Source organism: Sebastes umbrosus, chromosome 6 (genome assembly GCF_015220745.1).
Source record: "Sebastes umbrosus isolate fSebUmb1 chromosome 6, fSebUmb1.pri, whole genome shotgun sequence".
Taxonomy (NCBI): Eukaryota; Metazoa; Chordata; class Actinopteri; order Perciformes; family Sebastidae; genus Sebastes; species Sebastes umbrosus.
Window position 1 is genome coordinate 23883456 of NC_051274.1, and position 25125 is coordinate 23908580.

The window sequence follows — 25125 nt, forward strand, 5'->3', positions numbered from 1 at the left end:
AATGGTCAGTGACCTACCACATTGGCAGGTGAGGAAGAAACTTAATTTCAGACCCTGCAAGTAGGCTCCTGATTTTCAAAAAAAAAAATTAAATTGGACCTAACATGTATACACAGTAAAATATTGCCTTTGTCAATGTACACACTGGATAAAAAATTATAGATCAAAATACGCAAGTTGTGTCCTCAATATGTGGTAGAACTGTTTAAACGTACCCCTTGCCCTATCTCAGGGGTCAGCTACCTTTACTATCAAAAGAGCCATTTTAGGCAAAAAAAATAAAAATAAAATGTCTGGAGCCGCAAAACATGTAAGTATTGTGATGAAGGTAACACAGTTTATAGTCTAAGTATATAGACTATAAAATTCTGAGATTTCCAAAATAAAGTCATAATATTACGAGAAAAAATTTGTAACATTACGAGAATAAAGTCATAATATAACGAGAAAAACGTCATAATATTACAAGAAAAAAGCCGTAATATTACGAGAATAAAGTCATAATATAACGTGAAAAAAGTCATAACTTCAAGAGAAAAAAAGTCGTAATATTGCAAGAATAAAGTCATAACTTTACGAGAAAAAAAGTCGTAATATTACGAGAATAAAGTCATAACTTAACGAGAAAAAAAGTTGTAATATTGCGAGAATAAAGTCATAATATAACTTACAAGAAAAAAAAGAAATTAACTCAGAAAATTACTACTTTATAATATTACGACTTTTTTCTCTTATCTTATGACTTTATTCTCATAATATTATGATTTTTTTTCTCGTAAACCTACTGTACACGGAGGATGACTATTGTTACCATGTCAATACTTTTCGGTCTTTTTCTACATAAGTGGTTAAATTATATGTTTCCCTGTTTGAATTACTGTTGCATGATGGGTCACAATTCACATGACAAAAGCAAATAGTTGAAACTATTGTATGAACATATGAACGTTGAAAAAGAGGGGGGTCTTTTCCCCTCTCGCTGTGTTTCCTTCCTGATATTTTCAGCCTATTCTCTCTCCTTGGATGTGAACCTCCTGGCTGTGGCAGTACAAGGCAGCGTGGTGTACAAGCCTAAAAAACAATAGGCCAACACATTATTAATAACACATAGAAATAAAAGATGCTGCAATGGTTGAACTTGAGATTATGCTCTTGTTGTGTGTTTGAAATGCATAAAGTGTTAAAGACGAGGCATCTAGTGTAATCCACAGCAATTTTCCCGTAACATCACAATTTTCCTCTAATATACAAATGACACTAAAATTCTCATTCAAGGGCTGTTTAACAAGACAGTGGATGTGGATCCAGATACAAGGCCAGAGAGACCTCTAGTGGATATTTTGAGAAATGAATGTGCTAAAGTTAACTTTTGTATTCCTTGTAAACATTTTTTTTGACCATTTTAATGTTTTGCCAAAGTTTTTGGGGGGCTTTTTACCTTTATGTGATAGAGATAGTGATAGTCATGAAAGGGAGAGAGAGAGGGGATGAAATGCAGCAAATGGCCATGGGTCAGATTCAAACCCGGGCCGCTGCGATAAGGACTCAACCTTGGTACATGGGGCACCCGCTCCACCAGGTGAACTACCAAAGTCACCACTGTTTTCACAAAGCGAATACATTTTAACAGTGTCAAAATAAATTTAAAAAAATCCTTTTTGAGGTGTTATTTATCAAGTAGTTGAAATATCTGAGAAACAGCTGTAAATGTTTGATGTAGTTTCTCATGTTTGAGCTCCTCTGGTCCTCTCATTGTAATGACTGTGATTCAGTCTAATGATGAGTGCGATGAGCTGTAATTATACTGTACAGACACTATGTGATCACAGCTGCATTCAATCAAACACTAACAATAAGACGCTATTTCACATCTAATACAGGCTTCTCTTCATAAAGTTAATATTCATGCTGTTGTATATAATTATGTTTGACCCAGCAGATAATGTTGTATATTACTTAATATTTTCCGTGACAAAGCAACATGTGTTCCTGTCATTGTCACAATGAGATTGGCATCAAAACATTGCCATGATGTTCCTTGCAGGTGTATGGAAAATCTTAATTTGAAAAGCATAAACTGTTTTGAGTATGAAAACAGTGAGATTTAATCAAAGTGTATCAAAGGTGCAGGAGAAGCAGAGGTGTAAATAGTTAAAGTAATGATGGCATTTAGGTTTGGTTTTCAGCTGTCATGCATGCTGACTCACTGTCACACTGTGACTTACTGGGACACTTGAATACAACGGAGCCATTGTTAATGTTATCAGTGTTACCTGTGCTTTTCCTGCTGCAGTCAAGAGGTCTGCTGTGAAAAAGGCCCATGCAAATAAAACCTCAATCTGATTCAGGCCTATAATGTGAAAATGACAGCCAAATGTTTCAGTAGGGTTTCATAGCCTACAGCTGAGCTTCAAAGTAGTGTTTACTCAGGATTTGTTAGACGTTATAGCTGTCCGTTCTTTGAAAAACAATGGAGAGAAGAAAATGAATTGAATATAAAGGCATTTACTTTCATTGACAAAGAAAAAAGCACTTTTGCAGGTGTACACAAGACATTATCTAAGGGGTTAATTAATTTTACAGCAAACAAAATCAAGCACAGAAATGGTCAGATTTCAAACAGATACCATAACAAACCTAAATACACTTAGAAAGCTTATTTAGCGAATCTTTCAAGGACAAAAACTTAGTAATCATGCCATTTCATGTTTCTAACATCTAAACATTTAATTTAAAATAAAGTATTTTTTAAACATATGCTGCAAAAATTTGGACAACTGGGAAGCACCTTTGAAAAGCCAAACTTTTGCAAGTTAAGACTGAAAAGATCCACTGTAAAAAAAAAAAAAAAAAAGAACATTTTATTCCTCCTTGGCAACAGCATCCTTCTTTAAAATAAAGCCCAAATAAATAGTAAATCGCATATGACAGCAGCCATGTTGACATCACTTTTATCAGCGCTGAACATTTTCAGAGGGCTAGATGGAGGTTGTGTGCCTGGCACATTTTGTGAAACCAATAATAATATTCTACAAATAACAAATAAAACTGTTCCCATCTGGCACAATCTTTTCTGTTCTAGTCAAAGTGTAAGCTATTTTTTTCTTTTCTTTTTCGTTGGTATAGCAAAAATGATTGCATTGTGAGTTCACTGGGACGTCATTGAGAGAAAGACGGCGACTCCAACTATCATATATACTACGTAACGTTTGCTCCTACTTCAGGAACGGCACCCTCTGACAGCATCGATAGACATTAGCCCTCATTCATAAATCTTACATTTAAATTTAATCTTACAATGAGCATACATTTATTTTACCACCAAACTCAACATTTAAGATTTTCCACATGCTCTGTGACAAAACATAATAACATGGTATTTAAAATGAATTAAAATGCAACATTTAATATACTTATTGTAAATTTTGCATATGAAAAATTCATATATTTAAAATGTCAAAGATGCTCTGGCTCTCAGCTGGATGATCGAACACAACTAGCTTCAGATCAATCCCTTTGATGAATTCCAACAACCCTGATGTTATAGGTTCTTTCTGTACTGCATGCAGGGTGGACTGAGACTTTTTTAACAGGCCAGACTAGAGTTACCAAAACATGCATACTTTCTTAGCTGTTTTTAAACAATATAAACATGGACTGGTGCAGTCTGCTCATTTAGATGTTATCCAACTACTACATGATAAAAAAAAGACTTGGAGAGGTTTGAACATCTCTCCTGGGGCATAAATCTGTACTCATTTGCAAGGTTTGATAAATGAGGGCCACTGTCAGACAATATCCAATAATTCAACGGAGACACTTCCTCGCCAATAAATGCTGTGATGAGCTGTCTAATAATCAGCCAGTGAGGTCTGAGAGCTCCCCAGTGGTTTCATCAGCTCAGTCTCTCAGCAGTAAATAGTCTTTGATCGTCTCTGGTAAAGGAAGCTCTTTTACAGCCGTGGGGAGGAACTGGACTCCGAGACTCTGACGGACAGCGCAGCGTGCCAGAGAGCGCAGCGTGGGAGCATGAGCCACCATGTTGGTCAGCCTCGCCAGCAGCTGGGGATCCTTACTCAGCTCCCTGGGAAGGGTGCCATCAGCCCGTCGGATCTCAAACCGCCCTGCTGCCCGGCACAGCAGCTCTAGGCACTCCTCCTCCTGTTCAGTGCCCAGGCCCCGGGCCAACAGGGCAACCAGTCGGGAGATAGGGGTCTGGCCCTTCAGGTTGGTCACGTGGACCTGGGCTCCGTAGTCTAATAGCACTTTGACACTCTCCAGGTTGCCCTTCATTGCTGCCCAGCTCAAAGGCGTGTCATTGTTGTAGTCCCTGGCATTGGGACAGGCCCCGTTCTCCAGCAGGGCCCGCACACACTCTGGGTTATCTTTGAAGGCGGCCCAGTGAAGTGGAGTGTCCTTATTGCCGTCCAGGGCGTTTGGCAGGGCCCCATACTCCAGCAGCAGCTCCACGCAGCTCTCATCCTTCTCTGCTGCATAGTGCAGCGCTGTACGGTTATATCCATCCAGAGCATTCACCTGATGAGGAAATGTAATGTTAGGAGCAATGTTATGCTAAGGAGTTAACAACACTTTGGGCCATATTTCAATTGTGCAATGACCAGCACAAAGTGGTCTGTCTTAGGCGCATGGACTGTGCACTTGACGTTTTGGTTCATGTATGTGCAGCAGCACAAAGTGCAAAGGGCTGGCTGAAGTGGAATATATATCAGAGGGTGTGGTAGTTGGGCACCAAAATAACACTTTCAAGGTCAGGAAAATACCAAACTGTTGTAGCACTGCTTGCACCGCCACAAACAGAGCCCTTCAGTTCAAGGCTTGGTTCACCCAAATTATTCTGGAACTACTTTCAACCAAATAGTCTCAATGAAAACTGTTCACAGTGATTATCTAAAGTAACAGGGACACGGTTTCTGAAAGACATGTTGCTGTTATATATTTTTTTTGCATATTCACCTTCACTGGACAATCAGTAGTGAAGAGGCAGACAGGGAAAACGGAAAAAGAGAGGGGTATGGCATGCAACAAAGTTCCCCAGCTAGGGATGTGGCATACACTCTAACCATTCACGTACCAGGGCACTCTGCTGTTGAATTGTTTTTAATTCAATTTTCAATTTAATAAGCACTACAAACAAAACCTCCTGTGGGTTCATGTGGAGGCATACATTTCAAAGATAGACATCTCTATAGTAGGGCTGGACAATATGACGATAACGCCAAAACCATATAAAAATGATCATATATATTTTTGTACATAGTTTCTATCGCGATTTAGGCTAGGCTTATATTTATTTCCTGTTTTTTTTTGTTTTTTTATAATTTCACTTAAAACTTTTATGTTCATTTTGCATTCAAGTTCTTAAAATGAGAAAATACAATACTTTTCATTCGTCAAGTATTTAATTCACACAGGAATATACGAAAATAGGCTGTATTCAAGTATTCCAGTATTCAATTTCAGATGTCAAAGCTTTCTTGAAGAGTTGGTCCCGTGCGATGGATTACCTATCACAAGCAAAGTTCAACTCTCTGCAGGTTGACTTTCATATCATACAGGGGCTGTCTGGAGGGTAGTAAATTAATCTGAAATCTTATGGTATGCTATGGGGAATGGTTCAGTGTGAAGGAGTTATCTATGACATACCTCTGCGCCCTTCTCCAACAGCAGCTCCACACAGTCAGCATCAGCGACCATACAGGCACAGTGCAGGGGCTTCAGTGTGCCATGCATCCGGTTCACATCAGCTCCCTTAACAGGAGACAAACGATGTCAATATAACTGATGACACTAAGAGATATTACTTATTTGAAGTCGGACTGGAAGATGAGACCTACCTTGCGAATGAGATCCTCCACGTTGTCGTGTGGGAATGAGCGAATGGCTGCGATGGTGCGGATGAGCCGCTCAGACAATGAGTATTTACTTTGAATGCTTTGCATGATGTACCACATAGTAGAGCTCATGTGTAACTGAGGACCATGGCACCCAGGCCGGGGTGACACTACGACACGCTGAAACACAGTTTTCAAGAAGTTGGGGTTAAAAGCTGTAAGACACAATGGAGATCCCTGGGCCTTAAAAATAACACAGTAAAACAATAACACATTTAAAAAGTCCCTCAGGTTTTTTTTTGTTATTTTGGGTGAAAGACCTCTTGTTATGTAGAGGAAAGGAGTGTGTGTCACACCAATATTTCATTATTACATGCTTTAACATAAAAATGCACTTATTCCTGCACAATTTTACCAGCAGTTTGCAAAATGTAGTGTTGCAAAGGGTTGTTTCATTGTGACAAAAATATGTACATACTGTAGAAACGTTTACTGTTATATTGAATATTGAGGGTCCAGCAATATCTCCTTTTATTTGGGAGTTTGTTATTAATATAACCTATTTTTTAAATTGATAATGTCAAATTATATTTTAATTTTAATGTTAAATTACATTTTAAAAGATCCCTGAAATCACTTATTCTAACCAACCAATATGTCCCTTTGTCATACAGGTCTAAAGGCCTACTATGATTTTTGCTTGATTCTTGTTTTTAGTACTTGTACTTATTATTTCTCTATTTTCTGTTTTATGAAAACTCTATGCCATATCACACGAGCATACTGTATGTTCTTGGTTTTTTTAAGTTAGTCTTTGACAGTAAATTATGATATTTCCATAACTGATGGGATGCATTGTTGTCAAGTACTTTGCTAAACTATGTCTCTGTTTTTTCTCTGTCTAAAATTATTGATAGATACATATAAATCGTGTATTTTTTCGTGTATTACTGTAATTATTTCATGTATTATGCAGCTGTCAGACTCCACAACCAGCTCTGCTCCTAGTAGACCACATTCACTTGCACACCAAAAACTGACAATAACCTGATATTTTCAGGTGGAATTTCATTTCATTCTAACTGTGCAATATAATTTTCAACTTTTGCAATTTTGTTAATAGTCTGTTATTGTCAATACTGTATATACAGCTCCTATTTTTATACTTCATTCATATTTCACATTCATATTTAAATGGTTCATATTTTGTTACACTGTGTAGCTCTTTTTTTACTGTGTTAGCTGATGCATCTTGTTTTTTGCACTATCCCCTTTGCTGCTGTACACTGCAAATTTCTTACCATACAATATGGTGTAACATTATGTTTATACTGCTGTTAATATGAGAGCAGATGCATAACGTTATTCTGCTGGAAACTTGAGTGCCAGCAGAATATCAGCCATATAAACTACACGTAAACAAATGACTGACACTGACAGCTAACGTTAGCTCACTTGACAACAACATGCTCTCAACAACAAAATAAAACAAAAAAAAAGTGATGTGCGTTTTACACCAAGTGACACCTTTTACGTGTCACACCACTATTTCATTATTACATGCTTTAACATAGGAATGCACTTATTCCTGCACAATTTTACCAGTAGTTTGCAAAATGTAGTGTTGCAAAGGGTTGTTTCATAGGAACAATATAACAATATTGTGACACAAAAAAAGGGACATACTGTAGAAACCTTTACTGTTATATTGAATACTGGGGGTCCAGCAATATCTCCTTTTATTTGGGAGTTTGTTATTAATATAACCTACTTTTTAAATGTATAATGTCAAATTATATTTTTATTTTAATGTTAAATTACATTTTAAAAGATCCCTGAAATCACTTCTCCTAACCAACCAATATGTCCCTTTGTCATACAGGTCTAAAGGCCTACTATGATTTGTGCTTGATGTTATGGTGTAACATTATGTTTATACTGTTGTTAATATGAGAGCAGATGCATGACGTTATTCTGATATCAGATCAGTTAAATCAGATATAACTACACGTAAACAAATGACACTGGCAGCTAACGTTAGCTCACTTGACAACATGCTCCACAACAAAATAAAACAAAGAAAAGTGATGCACGTTTTACATCAAGTGAGAAAAATAACAGATAACTGGTAATATACAAATGACAAAAGCTGCTCGACGCTGTCGGACTGGTTTAAGAGTAAAACAGCACCAAGTTAGCTCGCTAGCATGTATCCATCTAGCTAGCTAGCTAACGAGCTAACGTTAGCATCGAGGAACAATCGACACTCGTAGGCTAAAAAACGACTGACATTCACTTTAAATACTTGTTACTGCGCTTTCAAATCATCTTCGCATCAAACATCGACATATTACGGATGCTAATTAGCCAACGTACCGTTTCTGTCCACTGTTTAAAGGCTGTCAGGTTACCGTAGTGACCGTCTGCTGCTCGGCTCGACGTAAACACAGAGACGTCAGAGCTCGAAACCACGCCCTCTACCTCGAGCCCAACTGGCCCCCTGGTTTTAAACTAACGGTCGCTTTTTAAACCAACGGTCGCTTTACTTTACTGCTGCGAAACTTAACATAACTTTATATTTTACTGTGTATACCGGCTTTTACGGTGTCTGACTGGAAGGAACCGTCTTTACCAAGTGGACTTACTTTCCCAAAATAGGTATATATCCCCCGGCATGCCGTGAATGCCTCCAGCTCATGACCATGTTGAGGTAACAGTCGGACAAGTGGCTCCACTGATCACTGCAGACTGACAGGTGAGGTCAGGAGGAGCCTCTGGTGGATAGAGAAGCAAACAAGACACCTTACAGACTATACACATTTATGTTTTCAGCTTTTTCTAAAGTCACAGCTTTATATTTTATGCGGGGCTGTAGTAGACACAACATGTCAGAAAAGGAGCGCAAACGGCCATGATAAGTTAAAGGTCCCATATTCAATTTACATGAATATCATAACAGAGAAAAGCAGCAAATCCTTATGGAGGACCACAAGAGTCACGTAAATGGTAATAATAATACAAATAAAAATAAAAGAATAATTGATTATTCAATTGTTGCAAGGTTATAAAGTCAATAATGGATTAAATAAAGCAAAAATGTAGCTTTGTGTCTAAAATTTGAATTCAGTCGTGAAAAAAAAGTGGTGATATCAAACTGCTTGTTCCGTCCAACCAACAGCACAAAACCATAAGATATTGAGTGTATTATTGCACGGAACAGTGAAAAGCAGTAAAGCTTGACAGCTGAGAGGCTGGAAGTAGATGTTTATTACTTTTCCCATATTCCCATATTGTAAAAATTGAGATTTTCATGTCTTTTATATTATAAAGCAGATTTAAGTGCGATATAAATACTGTTAAACTATCAAAATGCTCAATATACGGAGCCGTCAGGATTTCTGTCTATTTGTGATGTCACAAATCTACAATTTATAAACCATTTCACAGTTTTAAACGTAAACATTCTAAATGTGTCAGTTTATTTCCTGTTGCAGTGTATGTGAATGACATTAGTTATTAATCAATAAAATGCTTTATTACTATTTACATGACTCTTGTGGTCCTCCATAAATCCTCAGCAAAAGCTGGAACAACTGAATGTTTGTTTCTTTCATAAATTACTTAAATGAGTACTTCAAAATATGTTGAGATGTATTTTCTGTCAATTAATGAATCAGTTAATTGTTTTAGCAGACTATTTGACCAACATTCAGACCTTCATTATGCAACTGCATCCTGATTTTGACAAGGTAGGTATCATGAGCCAGAGGGTTTGGAGATTTAGATCAAATTAAAGCTGAAACTATTAGTTGATTAATCGTTTTATTAGTTTTGGTTGGCAACTATTTAGATGATCAATCAATTGTTTGAGCAAAAAATACAAAACATCTACTTCCAGCCTCTCAGCTGTCAAACTTTGCTGCTTTTCATTGTTCCGTGCAATAATAAACTCAATATCTTATGATTTTGTGCTGTTGGTTGGACAGAAGCAGTTTGAAATCACCACTTTGGGCTTTAAGAAAGTGTAATGGTCATTTTTCAATACTGAATTCAAATTTTAGACAAAGCTACATTTTTGCTTTATTTAATCCATTATTGACTTTTTGGTCTTTAGAGCTACAACAATTAATCGAATAATCGACTAATTGTCAACTATTAAATTAATCAACTATTTTGATAATTAATTGATTTGAGTAATTTAAGAAAAAAAAAGTCTGAATTCTCTGATTCCAGATTCTTAAATGTGAATATTTTCTGGTTTCTTTACTCCTGTATGACAGTAAAGTGCATATCTTTGAGTTGTGGACAAAACAAGACATTTGAGGACATCATTTTGGTTCTTGGGAAACACTGATCAACATTTTTCACCGTTTTCTGACAGTTTCTAGACCAAACAACTAATCTATTAATCAAGAAAATAATTGACAGATTAATCGACAATGAAAATAATCCGTTAGTTGCAGCCCTACTAACCTTTATACTTTTCTGCAAAATTATTGTGGGTCTCGTGAGCATTTTTTATCTCGCAACACATAACATGCATGGATGGATGCAGACATATGGCAATTTGGCAGTCAGAAAGACAGAAACTTCTCACTTACATTTGAAAATGAAACCATTAGAATAAGCTTTAGTTAACGAAGTGGCTCAAACCCCACCCGAAACCTAATCCTTTGACTTGATGAAACTTGTCGGTGACAGGGCGTAGTCTAGAGTGGATGGAGAAGTGAACTGAAGACACATCCAACGCCTTAAAGTACTTGGAACAGGCTTCACTGCTGATTCATTTGTATAACACGCTGCAACCCATTCGACCGTGTGTAGTGTACGTTGAAAACACAAGATAGCAGAAAGAAATGTGACACTGGAAAGCCAAATCAAAATAATTTATTTTTGGTGACATTTCATACAGTTCTAGGATTGTGTCTCAAACACTTGGTTGATCCATTACTATATTTCCTTTTGCCACCCCAACCCGAATTAACAGAAAAATAACCCAAACATATGGAGGGGGGGATTCCTGTAGGTATTTGCAAGCCTGTTAACATCAACCATATGCTTCTAAAATGATTTCACATTACTCATGAGTAAGATGCTTTTTAAAAACAAGTTAGTGCATTTATTTAATTAGACTAAATCACTAGCTGCTCATACTCATTAATGATAAAAGAACAGCACATGTGATTGGTTACTCATTTTACTGCATTACTAAACCCAAAGTCAATGCATCAAGTATTTTCGCTCAGCTGACATCTCCAACAGTATAAATGTCATATGCGTGATTTTATTTTTTGCCAATGCGATTTCACACAACTTTGGGGAAACCAGCCTACCAAGATTGGGAGAAAAGCGTTGTGCATCAGAATTAAAATAAATAAATTTTTAAAAAGCAATACATACAGTGAGTCAAACTTCAAATTCTAATCTGTTTTTCCAAAAATTAAAAAAAGGAAAGAAAAAACAAAGAAAAACAAACCAGCAAACTCACCCTAAAAGCACAAAACAATCTGGTGGATACCTGCTGTCAAAAGCCTCCCTCTGTAAATTCAGTACTAGAACAATTACATTCTCCCACACACATTTTCTAGTGAAGGGTTATCACAATATAGCATAGGCAACTACACCTCTACAGCTTCTTCAAAATCCAGTTTCACTGGGCCAAAAGTTTCCCCAAGACTACATTATTTAGCAGACCTCGTCAATAAAAATCAAAACTTTATCCTAGCACACTATGATCGTAGGCAGCTGGCACATAGCACGTGAAAATGTTTTCTTTATACCCACGACTTGGCTGCCAAATATCATGTAGATATCACCCTCAGCTAACAGCACTCCTCAGTCTAGTTTTGACACTATGCCATTGTTAAGAACAGTTCACAGATATAAGCTTAACCTGGATATCCTGTGATGATGTAGAAAAGCCAAACCTCACCTAAACCAACCAGGCGCACTGAACAGTCAAATCTTTATCTTTAACCTATTTCTTTTTTTTCTCTCTCTTGGAAAACGTCTACCAAAACAAACATGTAAACAGAGAACCTGACTGATTATCAACAATGTTCTGAATCCATCAGAGCGGGTTCAGATAGATGGATAAAACTTAACATGAAAAACTTTGGACCAGGCTAGCAGGTTCGCCGTGGCTAACAGGCCAGCGAGCACCCCCCAAAGTGGATTTCGGCTTCAAACAAAACCACACATCTGACTTCGGCGTACATCGACAGTTTCTGATAATCCGACTGGTACAATTTAAGCCAATCATGAACCAGGAAATACCACCATTGAACACATTTCATTAATGTACATTAGAAGACCACACCGTCCAGTTTCGGGACGATGATTCTCTGATGTAAAAATCATCCATTTCATTACATCAGTGCAACAGCACACTGTAGCACTTCAATCAAGTTGCTTGACAATCAATGCATACACAGACATCAGTCAACCCTTCAGTCATACTTGCAAACCTAAGCACACAAGAAAAAAAAAAACTGATGTCTCATTGCGTGTTAGTGATATCTTTGTATATGTACATGACATATATGCATGTTCTTTTCTTCTTAGTGCATATTGTTCTTGCAGACATCTATTCTTTAAAATAAAAAAAAAAGGTAGAGGGCCGTTTACGCGGCCCAGCATCCCACCTCTCCCTAGCAGAGCATAAATGAGACGGCCTCCAGATAAATCACACTTAAATTCATTTAAGCATAATGCCGGAGGCCAAAACAATTTGTTTCCTTTTCAAATCACTCATCAAAAGTTCTTCAGGTGTCATTTTGCCCATTAGTCCTGGATGTCCCGGTCTTATTGTCATTTTAAAAGCTTTTCTTTGGACAAGTTCCAAGGGGGGAAAGGTGGCTACCATAATGTTGTTGCTTTTATGTTATTCATTTTTATATAATTATATATATCCATGTATATATTCATACATCTTTTTTCTATTCATATCAAGTTTTTACTTTGGCGATACTGGTGGGATGTTCTGCTCTTTGCCAGTGTGCCTGTAGCCTCCCTGTGGGGAGGTGCGTCGGGCCGGAGGCGGGCGCCTCTGGTCTCGAAACTTGAGGCCCCCGTTGCCTCTGGGGCCGTTGCTGCGGTAGTAGCCTTGAGAGTCACGTTCACGTGGTGGTCGGCTCTCCTTGAATTCCCATCCCCCCTCCCTGTCGTGGCTTCTCTCTTGCTTATCTCCAGGACCGCTGCTGGAGCCCGGCTCGTCAGCCTTGTTCACGCGCAACTCGCGTAACGGCTGGCCCGACGCGGTGCCCGTGGAAGCGGGGGCAGGGACCGCAGGCGGAGGATCCTTGGGTGGCCGTTGGCACACCTCGGCGTAGCTGAGCTTACGTGGCTCCTGAACCAAAGTAGGGAAAAAAACACAATTTTAAAAAAGGATATGACAGACAGAGATTTGTACATTAAATGTCATGATTTCCACGTCAAACCCTCAGATCTCATAATCTTAACGCTCATCGGGGTAGGAGTGAACGTCCTGGACGTTTGGTGGGAAAGGCAAGAGAGAGATAACAGAGAGAAACTGAAGAATAGTGACAGGTAGAGAGGAGAGAGAGAACCAAAGCCAGTCAGTCCACTACCTCACTTCCCTCTATGCGCAAAAGATGTCATCATCGGGAAGACAATTATGCTCAAGTGCAGGCTGTCATCACAAAGAGTCTCACCTGTGCGGGGGTGGGAATAGTGGCTGCAGCAGGGGCCGGCGTGCTGGGAGTCGCTGGCGTGGAGGCGGCGGCAGCAGCAACAGCAGCAGCAGCAGCAGCAGCGGGCTGAGGCCTGGAGCTAGGCACGGGTTGTGTTGCTGGGGGCGGGTTCACGGTAGTTTGAACGGGCGTGCGTGGAGCCACTTTTGGAGTTGGAGGCTCTGCCCGTTCAACCCTCTTCTCCTGACGAGTGATACTGTCAGAACAAGAGATTCAGACATTCAAGTGACCATTTTAAGATTGATACAGGTGTTTGAGTTCAAGCTAATATCCTGAATAGGACTGTCATAGATACCGTTATAACGCGTTAACGATAATTTGTTTTAACGCCACTAATTTCCTTAACCCATTAATGCAACTTGCTCAGTTTTAAAGCTAGAGTGAAGATACTGGTATCATATGAAACTAGAAAACCTAAGGAATCCATTGGTCCCATGTAATACTAGGATGCTGCTCCAAACTTTAGCTAAATTTTGGCAAGTAAAAACTGGCATGGCCATTTTCAAAGGGGTCCCTTGACCTCTGACCTCAAGATATGTGAATGAAAATGGGTTCTATGGGTACACACGAGTCTCCCCTTTACAGACATGCCCACTTTATGATAATCACTTGCAATTTCGGGCAAGTCATAGTCAAGTCAGCACACTGACAGCTGTTGGAGTTTGATTTGAGCATATTTTTATTCTAAATGCAGTACCTGTGAGGGTTTCTGGACAATATTTGTCACTGTTTTGTGTTGTTAATTGATTTCCAATACTAAATATATACATAAATTTGCATAAAGCAGCATATTTGGCCACTCTCATGATGATAAGAGTATTAAATACTTGACAAATCTCCCTTTAAGGTATATTAACAGATACAAAAATATGTGATTACTCGCGATTATATGGACAATCATGTGATTAAATATTTTAATCGATCGACAGCCCTATTCCTGAATTGAATTGTCAGAGACGGTCGTACCCAGGGGCCGAGGGTCCAAGTGGTTGTATAGCAGATTTCGCTGCTGTTAGGGCAGGACTCGAGACAGCCACAGCCTCCTCTGTGACTGGGGGTTGGCCTGTACCTGGACTCACAGTGGCTTCTTTATTGGCTTGTTCTGTCTATAAAAAGCAAGGAGGCGATGCACATTACACCAATGAAATCTCAACAATACTCTCAGTGCAGTTTATCAAACTGTTAGTCTTAATTGCTTCTTACCTTGTCCCTGTACAAACCGCGTACAACATCTGACATTCGGTTTTCCAGCACTGGCTCTCCCTGTGTACTGACCACGCAGCCAGGAAGAGGTGGGAAATTGGTAGCGGCCAAGTCAAACTTGGGTGGAGAAACTTTGACCTCTGCCAGCGGTATGGGCCTCTGAGAAAGGAAATTGAAATGGAGCCAACAAACAGAAAGATCACGAGGTGGTTCACGCTTTAAATACAACACACAAGTTTAAAAGACAACATGAAAGTTGGTATTTACCGCAATCCGCTCATCTTCTCGCCTCCTCCGTGTTCCTCTGTAGGTTGTGCTCCGTCTGAAATGCAAATAAAATGATCCGTCAACAGCAACTCGGTCAAGTGTCACTGATCAAGTCACAGCTAATGAACAGCAGACATTACAGTCAGGTGAAATAGGTTTACCTTCCACGTCCAGCCATGCCGCTGTCGTCACTGGGATCCGAAGAGGAGGAGAGATGTGAGAACGCTGAGCTCAGGTCAGAGGCTGTCTGGACTGGGATGGTGGTGGCGACAGGAGTGGGGGGCTGCGGGCTACGCAGTCCAGTCAGACTCTCCAAGGGGACAGGAGTTATAGACGCTGAGGTCACCTCACCTGTCCTCACCTGGGGCTTCACGTGGTTTCTGTCGCAGAGGGGAGAAGGTAACGATGAGCACGGTCAGCATTAAGTTGAAAATACTCTTAATGCATACTGGTAACCAGTGTTTCCTTTCCAGTTTGCAACCAGAGTGTTGAAAACTTGTGACAAAAATGGAGTGTAAACAATACACAAAAGGACATCATGACATTGTCCTTAAAGTAACTTTACCAATCCTGTTCTATGATACATAAATATGTGTGAATGCTATTAATATCTTAACGCCTTGAAAAATGTCCAGCAGCTATTACAGTTAAGCAGATCTAATTTAATGACATGTTACACGACTGTATGGTCCTATAAGTGGAGCTTGTGTTTGGACATTAATGTCATCACATATAGAAAACCGCACTGTAATCACAGTGGTTATGACATGGGAACAGACAGCAATAACCCCATATTTTAAAACATGTTATTTGTTGTGGGTCCATGAACAATTTTCAGATAATTGAGGCTGAAGCAGCTAAGTGGAAACACTGGTGTTCACAGTTTGCTGGAGGAATAAGACAGCATGCTGTGTCTTCGGGGTGATTGTAGACATGCAGGAGAGGGGGTTGAAGCTGCAGAGACTTTGATGGCAACATACTGAACGTGTTGAAATCTGCAATCAATCTTAAACTCATTGAAAAGAGCTATAACGCCCATGTAAAAGGTCTTTGGACACCAAGTCCGTATTTTTCGTATGCGTTTTCTTAATCTGTCATCCGGTAAAGAATCGGTATGCACAGAACCCTTGCACGCCGAGTCTGATGTGTTTTATTATTCCATTCGTTGCGAAAATTTGCAACACAAAACTGAATTAAGTATGTGGGTGCAATGGATAGTGCTAGTCGAAAACGGGGCTAATGAATGAATGACATTAGCAAGAAGCTATCGCTTAGCAGCCAAAAGCACATCCCTACTGCTTATCACTCCTACATCCTTTGTTTTGTGACCATCCCCGATTCTGTGCTGTTCTTCATTCACCTGCCACAATCCATCTTTAAATTCTACATCTCTGTATTCTTTGTGCTTTGTGCTACGAGGCGATTGTTTATGCCATTTTGGATGATGGAGTTTGCACAGACGGTGGCTCTGAGTGGTCAAACAACCCTCTTTTGGCTTTAGACGGATGCATAAAAACAGCAGAAAATCAAACCCGCTCCGAAAACTTTAATGACGGACGAATGTTTCGGAGTTGCTGTATTAACGTGATTGACACAACGTGAGGTCATATCTATTTTTAAACGTGCGACAATTTCGGATGAAAAAAACCCAGACCTAATGCAAAGACCCTAAGACCTAGACGGGCTACTGAGACAGTTATTGTTAGACGAAGACCTAGCAGTGTGATTATCATGGACTGATCTTCTCATTAGTCTTTGACCCTCAGATCTCATAATCTGAACGCTCATCGGGACGCGAGTGAAGCTCCTGACTTTAGAAGGGAAGGACAGAGAGAGACAAAGAAAAGAAGAGGAGAAGATGAAGAGGAGAAAAAGAGAGAACCAAAGCCAGTTACTCCACTCCCTGGTTTCCCTCTATGCGCATTTTGATCTCATCATCGGGTCTGACTTGAGAAGAGTCCAGTGAGAGGTTTCTTTGTGAACCTGCTTTTTCACTACATAAACAAACTTGCAAAGTTGTCATCTCTTTGTGAAACATTTACAGATTAAAGCTCGACAGCTGCCTGAACTACTCTCAACTACAAACTGTCAGCATTTCTTTGTTAAAGAATAATAACAACACAGGGCATGTGGTAATACAATCACTGACGAAGAAAGGAGCAGTAAAACTAAGAAAAAACAATGAACAAATAAAATGGGTGGTTAGTTGTGATGGAGAGAAACGGTTACATGTAATAATGTCAATGCAAAGAGGATATTTTGAAACCACGGTGGCCATAAATGGAAAAAAGCCAGTTGCTCGGAATCAGATAGCAGCTGCCGCCGTTTAGTAGGCAAGCCTGCATTTATGAAATGACAAATCCAGGATGTCCATTACCTGGCAAGATTTACACATGGATGAAAAGGGTCATGACCATAAAAGTGTGACTGGCCCAGTTATGGATTTAGTCATTTGGCTGTTGCAGTATGGTAAGAGATGAGGGTAGCGATGAAGCTTATTGTACAGTATAACAGTGGTACCTGAAGGCATTTATTACATTCTTTCTTGAATAGAGGGGGACACTGTGGGGACAGTAAGAAGACAGGGAGTGAAGAACAATTCCCTGCTGAGGTCACATAATCTTTAACTGCAGGTGATCTGATGTTCACGGTTTAACATTGTGCAAACAATGACACAACTGATAAAATATTCAAATTAGAATATGTTTATGTAAAAACCAGACAAAAAGAAACTCCAACGGCATCTTACCGGTTTCTGTTGAATGGGCGAGTGATATTAAGAGAATTGGAGCCAGTTTTGTAGTGTCCAGCAGAGCCAAATCCATTCACAAAGCTACTGTTGGGAAACGGTGCCTGCACGAGGGGGAAAAAGACAGTATTTACAAATCCTAAATCCTGCAATATATAAATACCATTTGTCAAGTTATTTATTCAGTTTCTGCCACAACGACACAAAAATAAATTTCCTAGAAGTGAACAACTCTTTAAAGGGCAGGTCCATTATTTGGGGGGTTTGGTAAATGTATGTTTTTAAAAAAAAAAACAGAACAGAACGCAGATGGACCCGCCCTGTAAAACACTGAATATTTTGACAAACTTATTGTGATGCAAAATATTGTTTATGTCTAGTGACAATTCAAATTGCAAGAAAAGAACAACTAATTTGAATTCACTCAATGCATGTCTCTTACAACAAACAAGATGGCAATCAATTACTGCCGGCGCACAACTTGTGGCTTTCAAGATTTATTACATGCGTCACATTTTACGCATTTAATGCTGATGACACACAGAAGTAAATGAACACGGGAGATGAATATTTTCAATTGAGGTGCATGAAGAGTGAAGAGTAGCAGGTATATCTCACCAGAGGAGTTTCAAAATACGGTGTGGGCGTAGTCGTCCAGGTGGGCGGTACAATGCCGTAGACTGGGTACTGCTGCTGGGGGTAGACGTGCTGCATGTAGAGCGGAGAGCTGTACTGGGACTGGCTCTGGGACTGCTGAGCGTACAGGCTGCTGTCCATGCTACGGTAGCCATTCTTTGCAAAGAATGTGTTGATGGCCTTTATCCTGGCCTGTCAGCATCGAAAACCGGGAAAAGAGCAAAGAGTGAAATAACTAAAAACAACTTCACAAAAGGAACTTTTCCGAAATGACAAAGGAGTTTTAATTTAACTCACCATAATGGGTTTTCCCTGAAATGTTTTTACTTCCTCTCTCAAATACTTGTATGCCTAGAGGAGCCAAAGGGAGAATCATGAGGATATTCACAATGCAGCATTTCAACTGAATACTTCAGACGGTGTAAAGAAAAGTGCAATTTAACGTGCGTTACCTGTTGAGCATCCGTGTCTGATTGGAATGTGATGTACCAGTTGTTGTTGTGCGCGAACTCAACACTTATCACCTTTGGACAGTTGTCATTTTTGAACAGTGACTCCACTTCCTGTGAATTACATACAAAGAATGGTCTCATACTTCAGGCCGACATCTACATCCTCACTACAATCTGATGCTTCAAAAGACAGGCAGGCAGAAAGGCTGCAAGTTAGCTTTACCTCAACAGGTGTGGTTTCAGGAACCTCCCTCAGGATGATAATGCACCGCTTGTGATTAGGACGCACTTTCTCCCCTTTCTCATCCACTTGGACCATAGGAGAGGCTGCGGGGAATTCAAGGTATTTAAATATAGACACATCACATATACATGCAGATCGTTTTAACATACACCTTCTTATACTCTCCACTTACATCTCAACACATCCAGGATGAGGTCCATGTCAGTGGTGAGGACCTTGATGCCCTCCATGCTGGCTATAGTCCAAATAGGGACAAACTGGTCACTGTCCATCTGGGACATCAGGTACAAATCCTTTGAGAGGTTTTCCCTGAATCACAAAACAACAAATCCATGTAGATTAGCCTTCTCTTGATTTGGGAAATGACAGGTCCACTTTTCAAATTCTACAGTATGAAAAGTATAAAAGGTTTTTTGAGTGCTCGTCTCTTACCTCGAGAAATAAAACTCCAGCTCCTTCTTCAGAGACTCTCGTAGATTCTCAGAGGAGATCTGAGATCGTTCTTCAGGTTTGGAATCCACTGAGAGACAAAAACAAAATGTCAGCGGTAATCTGATACAACTGTTCTTAGAGTCTACTTTTAAGATGCCTAATACATCACTGTCATAGAGGTGCTGTTAAGGTCCTAGATGCCAGATTGGGAGCGTTTCTATTGTCTCCGCACGCACAGCTGGCTATGTTTTATAATTGACAGGGCTGTCCCGAGTCGACTCCAAGACGGCACTTCAAACCGATGAATTCTATCAATGGCAGTCAGGACATCAAGCCATCTCACTCAATCTCAAGAGACACGCTGATCATGACTGTAGAGAGTAGGCTGCCTCATTACCTTTTAATCAGTCATGTGAGTACTATTTAATAATGAGTACTACTGAGCCTGTGAAAACAGGTATATAATGTATTTTGTGACTGTTGTTATGCGACTCAAAGTCTAAGGTCTAATAAAATATACTGTTGTGTTGCATTGTGGGTAGTACCCCTTTAAGCAAAGGGTCTTATGAAAGGTGACAACCAGTCTGAACAGGTCAAACAAGGTTTGAACATATGTTAATAATCAGCAGTAACCAGCTGTATGAGTGCTGTGCAGCTATTAGCTAACCATTGGGACACACACAGCTTCCATTCAGATGATGGGTATCAAATGAAGTGCTCTATTGGTATCGGTATCATTTTAATAGTACTGGTAATGGCATCGTAATTTTTTTAATGATACCCAGCCCGAGTTAGCACTCAGTGAAATCACCTGCTGAGGTGATTAGTTGGTATGAAAACCGTCAGACTGATTAAGGTCAATGTGCTGCAGTGGAAAGCAATAATCACAGAACAGTACTGTATTTAAACTGTGGAGACTGTTTATGTTAGACCATACAGTTTTATATCCCATCAACACTAAAAAAAGATAAATGTAATGAAAGAAAAATCTATCCTTAGTTGCAGTCACAGTTGGTGTGTGGAGTCGACTGCTGCATGTGATGCGACGTGACTGACCTGAGGTCCCTGTGGTGGACTCAGCAGGGGAAAAGCCCAACTCTGGAGGGTCCATTCCATTTACTGCTATCTCAGCTGTTGCTGTGGAGCTGCTGTCATCCGGGGCCGTGAATCCCACAGTGTACTGCTTGCCCCCAGCAGACGAAGGCTCAGAATAACCTGCGAACAAGGTAAAGAGTTTTTCATTCAGAACCAACAACAGAATATTCTTATTTTTCAGGGATGCTTCACCTGGTCTATAGAAATATTTTTTTCACACTTTCAAGCTCTGTAAATGTGATAAAATCAATTGAGAGTTCTCTGATGGATATTTAATTGGACTGATGGAAGTGTATCTCACCCTCACTGATGTCTGAGGGGGGCCAATGAGGGCTGGTGGTAACAGCCTCGCTGGGGGCCGCAGGCATCTCCTGCCACACCTTGGCATTTGGGTTCAAACCAGCGCCCTTAGAGGTGACCTTCAAAGCAGAAACAGCAGGATCAGGCAAGTTCAATTCATATCAATATTAAAAAGCAGAAGTGTGTGCATATTTCCACTTAATCAAACATTTTACACAGCCACAAAAACACAATGTAGACACTAGTTTGCATTTTTAACACACAGTACCCAGTATGTTTGGTATCTATCCAGTCAAGCCACTAACACTCATTTGTTTATCAATATAAATATATTGAGTTACTTTATATAGCCAATATAGAGCACTGAGCAGTAAGCACCAGGCATCTTCAATACATTAAATAAACCTAATAGCTGTTAAGTGTAAGACCCAATGGCCTCAGGAAATCTATGACTATCAAGGTGGAAATCTGATGCGAACATAACCTGATGTAATTATGGAAATGGACTTGGAAAATAGAAACGTATCAAACAATAAAACACTAGTCGCCTAATGCCACCATTATGTTTCAACAGGCAAACAAAACATTTAAAAAAAACAACAGAAAATACATAATAAATTCATATAATTAAAACAATTGACAAAAAATGTGTCAGGAACTGAAATTAAAATGTGCCTTTTGTTGTTTGGATAAACATTACAGCAATGTTCTCCAACATCTCCAACAATGTGCAGGACTGAGAGCATGCAAGCTGCAGCCAACCATCACTACACCTGCAGCTGAGTTCACTGATTACATTAACCTTATGTATGGGGGGGGGGGGGCACTAACTGAAATCACCTGGTGCAATCTTAGGATGGCGGGAACACCTGCATACCATTGGGCCTCCATGGCGACTAACTGGAAACCAGAAGTGCTATGAAATGAGCCACGGAGGGCCCCATGATCCCCCCCAGGAGAATGACTATAAAAGCCTTGTGTAACCACCAAGTCAATAAATGTTGATAAAACAACAAAACATAATGTTAGGAGTACTTTGTGTTACTTTCACCAATATATTTATATTTTCAATGCACATTATTTAAGGATTTAAGGATCAGGACTCTCCATATCAAAAGGGCCGTGGACTGGCTGGAGAAATCCTGACCCTGCAAAAGATCTGTGGCCAAGAATAGATCACATACTGTACATATTAAGGCATACAGACACTGATGTGGAACCAACTGTGGATTGTGCTTTTATCCATAGAGTTGATGACAGCTGTGTACTAACTTTGAAACTCCAGTTACTGTCAAATTTTACCAGCTTCTTCTTTTAACAACTGCCACCTGCTAACAGATCCAACCCCTTTTTATAGCTTTAAAGCACTCTGTCTGACAAGTACAGCTGCCTCAAGACACTTCTCTCTCTCTCTCTCTCTCCACCAATTAAGACTGAGAAATGGATGTGAACCACACTGTTAGGCCTCAGTGTCATTCAAAAGGACATTTATGTGCCGTGCAACTTGACACATGGTTTACAATGCATGCTTCTGTGTTACAGGCCGAGGCCAAGCCAAGTGAATGTCAGCTGACTGCGCTGCGCAGCACAGGCCAGGTATTTGCAACGCATGTCTCTGCTAGCTCAGTTAGCTTAGCTTAGCTTAGCTTAGCTTAGCTTAGCAGCACGATTAGCTAACAAGATAACCGTTAGTGAATGAACGTTTACCCTTCCGCCAATCATCTAACGCATCGATCACCTAGCTACATATATCGATAACCACTCAATCAGTACTTTTCTGATTACAAATACTACTATCACCAATGAACAGCTGTGTCATAACTGAACTTGTAGACTGATGATTACTCAGCAGACTACTTAATGAGCTTGCTTGTGTTACAGTGGCTAAGCTAGCATTAGCATTAGCTAGCTATCTGTAATTGCTGCAGTGGAGATCAGGATAAAGATAAAGTGTGTAAAATGACCTGCAAGTTAGTAATTAGTCGTGCATTATTAATTTAATTTTAATTCTCACAAAGTTCCACATTCACAAGTTGTAAATTTACCCAAAAAAAGCATAATTTCTTTGCATTTATGAAAGAAATGGATCCATATATCTGTCAACAATTTCTTCCTCACAAAACAAAAAAAGCAATGAAAACAATGAATGTATTAAATATCTTTTAAAGTTTTAAGTGAAATTATTGTCATACTCAAGTGGTCTCTTTTTTTTAATTTATTTTTTAAATTTTATATTGGTTTTGTTTCATTTTATGTTGTCCTTTTTATTTTTTGGCATAGCTCTTTGTTTATGTTTTCTCTTTCTATGCTTCTTCTGTATGTAAATGTTTTATGCTGTTACTATGGATACTGTCAAGTGCTGTGTCTGAGACTGTATTTTTTGATAATCAACATCACCTGCAGATTAAACACTAAGATTACACAAATAATCACAAAGTCAATCTGACAATTTAAGTATCTTAAAAATAGGTTTGTTGTGTTAATCTTAGCTGTTGTTTATACTGCACTAGAGCTTTTACTCTTGTGTGTTATATTCTATTTTAGTTTCTATCCTAGCTTTTTTTTTAATTTTCTAATCTTTAATGTTTTTATAACTGTTTTAATTATGTCTCAATGTTCTTTTGCACTTTGTCGCAATGTTCTTGAATGTTCATGTAAAGCACTTTGAATTGCCCTGTTGTTGAAATGTGCTATACAAATAAAGCTGCATTTCACTCTTATGTGTTATACTCTATTTTAGCTTCTATTTTTATTTTCTGATCTTTAATATTTTATAACTGTTTTAATTTTGTCTTAATGTTTCTTAAATGTTCATGTAAAGCACTTTGAGTTGCCCTGTAGCTGAACTGTGCTCTACAGATAAAGCCTCCTTGCTTAATGAACACTCATGCTGCAGAGAGGGGGGGCGTACTGTGCTAACAGGTCCCTCAATGAGCTAGTTAGCTTAGCTTAGCTTAAAGTAGGCCTCAGACTCACCATGCCGCCTGACCCTCCCTCCTCCTCGCTCCCCAGCGGCGGAGCCTCGTCCTTCGGTCCGGGATCAGCCTCCTCCTCCTCCTCCTGCAGCAGCGGCGGCTCTCCGCTCTGGTCTGAACTCATCAGCCGCTCCTCCTGACTCACCTCCACTCCGTCTCGTTCTCCTGCCACCACCACCTCCTCCTCCACCTCCTCCACCACCTCCTCTTCTCCTCTCCTTGCTGTGGCTCAGCAGCAGAGTCTGGTTCTCTCCTGTTCGACTGTAAACTAGCTCACTAGCTAGCTAGCCGGCTAGCATGTGGTGGTGGATGCTAACAGGCTAAAGCTAGCAGACCTAGCGTGCTATGAATCAACTAGCTAGCTAGCTCAATGAATCAAACTTAAGAGACTGATATAAGTAGAAGCGACGCCAGAACCATGCCTCTTCTTCAGACCACAAGTCCCCGCTGCTGTTTACATCAAATATCAACTATAACACCACACACCGGCGCATTCCTGACCGGGCAGACCGGAGCGGACACACTGGGGACACGCACCTTCCTCCTCCTCAGAGCAGCAGCAGGGCAGCACACAGTCCGCCGACGTCCCGGCAGACACCGCGGCGAGGTCCCGGTGACCTTCTGCAGGAACGATTTCCGTTTCCGGTTCCATACTGTAGTTTTATACAGTATTTATTTATTTTTTTGAATTGCCTTTATTTCACAAACTGGTCAAGTATACAGAATAGTCTAAGTATACTTGGCTCATGCTGACAAGTATACAGAATAGTATAAATATACATGGCTCACACTGACAAGTATACAGAAAGCTCTAAGTATACTCGGCACACACTGACAAGTATACAGAAAAGTGTAAGTATACTTGGCACACACTGACAAGTATACAGAATAGTATAAATATACATGGCTCATACTGACAAGTATACAGAAAAGTCTAAGTATACTTGGCTTATACTGACAAGTATACAGAATAGTCTAAGTATACTTGGCTCATACTGACAAGTATACAGAAAAGTGTAAGTATACTTGGCACACACTGACAAGTATACAGAATAGTATAAATATACATGGCTCATACTGACAAGTATACAGAAAAGTCTAAGTATACTCGGCACACACTGACAAGTATACAGAAAGCTCTAAGTATACTCGGCACACACTGACAAGTATACAGAAAGGTCTAAGTATACTTGGCTTATACTGACAAG

General features: G+C 39.7%; 2 protein-coding genes and 1 long non-coding RNA gene across 6 annotated transcripts; 1 reads left to right on the top strand and 2 right to left on the bottom strand.

The window, feature by feature from the left end:
* Positions 1–2485: 2485 nt before the first annotated feature.
* asb8 (ankyrin repeat and SOCS box containing 8) lies at positions 2486–8628 on the bottom strand. Of its 2 annotated transcripts, none has more exons than XM_037773077.1 (4): positions 8498–8628; positions 5856–6032; positions 5665–5769; positions 2486–4536 (listed from the first exon to the last, which is right to left on the bottom strand). In XM_037773077.1, exons 2-4 carry the CDS (start codon positions 5982–5984, stop codon positions 3901–3903), a joined length of 870 nt encoding a protein of 289 aa, XP_037629005.1. In that variant the 5' UTR covers positions 5985–6032; positions 8498–8628; the 3' UTR covers positions 2486–3900. The 2 variants fall into 2 exon arrangements, with proteins under 2 accessions (XP_037629005.1, XP_037629004.1); XM_037773076.1 differs by lacking the exon at positions 8498–8628 and adding an exon at positions 8229–8461.
* LOC119489990 lies at positions 8351–9715 on the top strand. 2 transcript variants are annotated; one of them, XR_005207301.1, is made up of 2 exons: positions 8351–8607; positions 9543–9715. It is a non-coding gene; the product is annotated as an uncharacterized LOC119489990 (long non-coding RNA). The 2 variants fall into 2 exon arrangements; XR_005207302.1 differs by having other exon boundaries at positions 9546–9715.
* A 1008-nt stretch (positions 9716–10723) lies between these two features.
* On the bottom strand, positions 10724–24530 carry LOC119489606 (la-related protein 4). Of its 2 annotated transcripts, XM_037772280.1 has the most exons (17): positions 23919–24530; positions 20944–21061; positions 20604–20762; positions 19548–19635; positions 19288–19424; positions 19095–19198; positions 18872–18982; positions 18717–18770; positions 18402–18611; positions 17784–17887; positions 17555–17596; positions 15196–15414; positions 15035–15089; positions 14768–14926; positions 14531–14670; positions 13526–13760; positions 10724–13200 (listed from the first exon to the last, which is right to left on the bottom strand). In XM_037772280.1, the coding sequence occupies exons 1-17, from the start codon at positions 24039–24041 to the stop codon at positions 12808–12810; spliced, it is 2451 nt and encodes an 816-aa protein (XP_037628208.1). In that variant the 5' UTR covers positions 24042–24530; the 3' UTR covers positions 10724–12807. The 2 variants fall into 2 exon arrangements, with proteins under 2 accessions (XP_037628208.1, XP_037628209.1); XM_037772281.1 differs by lacking the exon at positions 17555–17596 and having other exon boundaries at positions 23919–24528.
* Between the last annotated feature and the right edge of the window lie 595 nt (positions 24531–25125).